A 4,699-nucleotide genomic window follows, 5' to 3' on the forward strand; every position below is an offset into this window, starting at 1 on the left:
AAGATTTTTATTTTTAAAGAGTTAGGATTATCCTGTAATCACACGTTGATTGCTGCTGACTTTTACACTTATGCCACACCCCAACTAACCCTCTTCAGTCTTTACATCTTTTTCACTTAAGGGAAATCAGGTGAGAGTTTGAGGGGTCTGGGGGAGAGTCCTGTGACAAGTCCTGGCTTGTTATACTTTGCTGACCGCTTGCTATTCCATCTTAACCAGTTAAAACTGCAATTTGCAAAATGAAGGTTACAGGGTCTGATGATCTCTCTGGGTTCTAGCAGGCTGTAAGATGCAAACCCAAATGCCACTGGGTTTCAGAGGAAAGAGAGTCGGGCTTGAACCTCACGCCGGATCTGGTTCAAGTTGCATGACCTACTTAGCTCTGTAACCTTAGGCAAGCTGCTTAACTTCTCAGAGCTGACTTTCCCCCATTTTGGTTTTCTCACTGTCAACTGGTGGTAGTAATAGGTGCTTAACTCATTGGGGTAGGAGTGGTGGGCAGATTAAATTAGCACAGGGAGGTAATTAACACAGTGTGGGTGGATGGGAGATAGTCACCGGGTGGAAGTAACTGATGATAGTCAAATGGTGGAGAGTCAGCTGATGGAAAGGTGGTGACATTTAATTCTCTGCTCTCTGATTTAGGAATGTTGAATAAATGAGGATAACAGAGGCTCAGACAAATGGATGAGATGGTGACAGAAGACGGCCTGGACTTGTGCCTCCTGTCTCAGTGTTCCTCAGTGCAGCCCCAGATCCCCCTGGGGGACTAGCTTGCTATTTATGGCCGTTAAACATTCAAGTACCCTGAAGGGATATTGGCTGTGCAGTCTACCCAACTTAAAAAGCACTTAGAGGAATGCAGATCCATTAGACCAGGCATAATGGACCCACTCAGGGCCGTGCTTTGTAAATACACGGCTAATGTCATTCTGACATGTTTACAGGCCAGGACACGCTTCACACGGGTCAGGACCCTCGGGTGAATCCGCGGGCTCTCAGGAGCCAGGACCCTTACCTCGCACACCCAGGGCTCCATCCTATGACTTGAATACGAAAATTTTTTAAAACTGACAGTAAACAAATTACTGTTTCAAAAGACTGTGGAATGGCCTTGGAGGTGCCCGTGTCAGACCAGCACAGGGCAGTTGCCCAGAGGTGAAGGAAAGCCATTAACGTCCTTTGTAGCTGGTTAATTAAAGCCTATTTTTGTCATCTTCAATTCGGAGAAAGTCAAGAGAGCTACAGTCAAACTTTCACAAGAGAAATTCCTGAGATAATGGGGCTAAACAATCGTTAGCTTTCTCTCTCTCAAATGAGAGTTAAGCTTGTCCTTCTCACACCCTCCAGATTTTGCTTGGTGCGTGTAAACCAAGATCTCAGGACTTTTCTTTGAAGCTTCCTGGAGTCTAAATTACCTGGAGATGACCCTGCAGGAGGATCCTACGGTTGTGGTTTATCTGATTCCTTTTTCCGTTTTGCAAGGTCACCAGCATTACTGATGATAGAATGTAAGAGGTCTTAGTATTATGTGTTCAAAGCTCGGGCAAGTATTTCTTAGACTTTCTCTCTTCAAATGCTTCCTTTTAAATATTATGTGTTAAAAGCGCATGAAAATGTTTCTTAGAATCTTTCCTTTTAAATTCTGAAGACAAATTATTTCGTTTTTGGAAATACACTGGTATCTCCTAACTCAGAGAGATTTTGAATCGATGCCTAACATTTTAGAGCTAGGAGGCTTCTGAAAAGCCATTTTACGGATGGGTGCATTTTTGGCACTTGTTTGCAAGGTCGAAATAATTTGATTACAATAAAAATGTACATAATTCAAAATTCCATGGCAGAGAAAAAATAAGCAAACTCAAGTCAGGTACTTCTTATTTTCTTTCTTTCTTTCTTTCTTTTTTAAAAGTTTATTTACTTATTTTTGAGAGAGACAAAGAAAGAGCACAAGCAGGGAAGGGACAGAGGATCTGCAGGGGGCTCTGAGGCTCTGATCCAAAGGGGGCTGACAGCAGAGAGCCCACTGAGGGGCTCAAACTCACAAACCTCGAGATCATGACCTGAGCCAAAGTTGGATGCTTAACGGATAGAGCCACCCAGGCACGCCTCATATCAGGGACTTTCTACTGTTTAGAAAGCACCTCTGATTTCAGGAAGCCTGGGTACCTACTCACTTCCCCTCACTCCTTCTCTAAATTCCCCATGAGAACACTGGATCTTCTTAGCAATAAGAGGGATGGGTCATTGTCTTTACTCTTTGCTTCTCTTCCATCGATGGAAAATTAGGCTTGTGCACTTCAAAATAAATAACTTAATTTTCAGGTCAAGTGATACCAGTTTACATGTCAGACTTTTACACTGAGTTTCTAAGTAGTCAGTATTGAAAAATCTATCTAATTGCAAAATTGACCAGTGAAAATGACTTATGACCTTCAAATCTAAGACTCTGAATGGAGCAAACCTACCAATCAAACTGTTGGGATTCCCCACTGGTGTGTGTCAAAGGAGTTGACAGCCAAGAGAAGAACAAAGGTTCCTTGATTCCTGATCCACTGAGCCCCATGACCTCATTATGCCAAGTTAGTCACTGGTTCTGGTCCTAGGATCACAGAATGATATCCCAAAAGAGATATGGCAACCTTTCCCACCGTAGAAGAAACAGATATGTTGGTGAACATCTTAAGGCCAATATAGAATACACATGCATACATCTGGGTCTTTGTGCATGTTGCCGTCTTTCATTAGTAAACACCTTTTGAGTACCAACTCCCAATGGCACTTCTTCTCCCCTATGCATGGGCCAGGCAGATTTTTTTTTTTTTTTTTTTTTTTCAGATTCCATTTTATGCAAGGTAGCACCAAGTAATTCAAAACAGCCTGTTTCCAAATCAAAATTAGTGGCACAGGGCTAACAGAATAATCAGTTTCTAATTCTAATCAGAAGAAAACCCATTTGATCCATTTTGTGAGGATACTTGTAATACGTTTAATAACAAAGACAACCAGCATTGTTTTTACTTTTATTTGCATGTATTTCATGCAGAATTTACTCCCGGGCCATAAGTTTTTGTTTCTTCAGTTTCTTCTGGGATATCTTTTTCTTCTGTGCAACCTCCTCTTCTGGTTTAGGAACAATCTGCTCTTTTTCAGTAAGGATCATCTCAATATGGCAGGGAGAGCTCATGTATGGGTTAATCCGACCATGAGCCCTGTAAGTTCTACGCCGCATTTTGGGGGCTTTGTTCACCTGGATGTGCTCAATGACCAGAGAATCTACATCTAAACCCTTAAGTTCAGCATTACTCTCTGCATTTTTAAGCATGTGCAGTAAAAATTCGGCACTCTTTTTGGGCCACCGACCCTGCGTCCAGCCCCACTGTTTGGCCTGGGCACACCTACCAACTCCACCATTGTAGCGTCGGAATGGCACACACTGCTTCTGCAAAGTGACATCTTTCAGATACTTGGTGGCTTTTCGGATATGCATACCCTTGATGGCCTGGGCAGTTTCCCGTGTGTTCTTAAAGTGAACACGAAGATTTGAACCTCTTGATTTGCATGATTTTGTCGGGTTTTCCGGGTCAAGTGAATAGCGAACCATTTTCAGAGATCACCTCAGGCCGCTTACGGGGGGAGATGGGCCAGGCAGATTTGACCTTCCCCTTCTCTCTTTCCCGTTGTATAGTATCACAGACTCTTTTGCAGCGCATGTCATAATTGTTCAAGTTTCTTTCTATCCATCTAGAATTTGAGCCCTAAAGAGCAGGAATCACATTGTGTTCCCTGATTTATCCCCAGAGTCTTACTCAGAGGTAGGCAATAGAAGAACACAACAGAAGGTCTTTGAATGGTGGACAAAGAACACCAGGTTCTCAGCTCTCTGTTCTCTCCTTCACCTCCCTGCCTGCCTTCTTACCACCCCTACCCTTTCACTGCACTCTGGCTCTGTGCTCGAGTCCCCAGTTTCCCCATGTCAGAGGTGTGTGGTACCATGATACTCTCTGAGAGGCAGCACCAGAGATTGGGTTTCTCACTTGGAGTGCACCATCAATGCTAACTAAATCACGCGATTCTATGTGTGTTTCATTTCCATGGCTCCAGGTCAGTGTCCTGAATGCAGCAAGGATCTTTATGCATAAAAATCATTAATCCGGATGTTCACATTTGATGGATCTGGGAGTTTGGAGTGACTAGGAAATAGTCACTAGACTATTCTGCTTCTGTGTGTGGTTTCAGAGAAGCCCTCTGCTTTTAATGATGAACAGATCCCATTTGTTCTCTTCTTTGGTCTCCGAGCATCTCCCCAGTCTTCACAGCAAGAAGGTAGTGTCTAGAGTTGGCCACCTTTCATATAATTCACAATTTGCTTCTAAATCTAGACCTGTCCCCTACATCAAAATAATGAGACACTTGAACTGGTCCCTTGAAATCGACCTCCAGGATTCTTTCCTATCTTGGAGCAAACACGTTGTCAGCATAATGCTATGTACAATTCGCTGGGGCCATTCTTTTGAACCCATTGTCTTCTTGGGAAGCTAATGGTTGGGTAATGTTGACAAGACTAGAATGTTTAAACCAAGAGATATTTAAAAATGTATCGCTCGGCTTTCAAATGTTCTATATATTTGTTAACATGCCAGTTGGTTTTTATGTTTTGGTGTTAAATTAATTTCTATTTAACACTGAGTCACGTTGT

General features: G+C 42.8%; 1 protein-coding gene across 1 annotated transcript; it reads right to left on the reverse strand.

The window, feature by feature from the left end:
* Positions 1-3,010: 3,010 nt before the first annotated feature.
* LOC125149827 (60S ribosomal protein L17) lies at positions 3,011-3,627 on the reverse strand. Its single transcript, XM_047828921.1, has one exon. The coding sequence runs from the start codon at positions 3,602-3,604 to the stop codon at positions 3,050-3,052; it is 555 nt and encodes a 184-aa protein (XP_047684877.1). The 5' UTR covers positions 3,605-3,627; the 3' UTR covers positions 3,011-3,049.
* Positions 3,628-4,699: the final 1,072 nt, after the last annotated feature.

The sequence above is a fragment of the Prionailurus viverrinus genome, chromosome D4, assembly GCF_022837055.1.
Source record: "Prionailurus viverrinus isolate Anna chromosome D4, UM_Priviv_1.0, whole genome shotgun sequence".
Taxonomy (NCBI): Eukaryota; Metazoa; Chordata; class Mammalia; order Carnivora; family Felidae; genus Prionailurus; species Prionailurus viverrinus.

What these genes read in the sequence shown, in the direction of transcription:
- LOC125149827 (XM_047828921.1), bottom strand. Translation starts at nt 3,604, where the DNA reads ATGGTTCGCTATTCACTTGACCCGGAAAACCCGACAAAATCATGCAAA.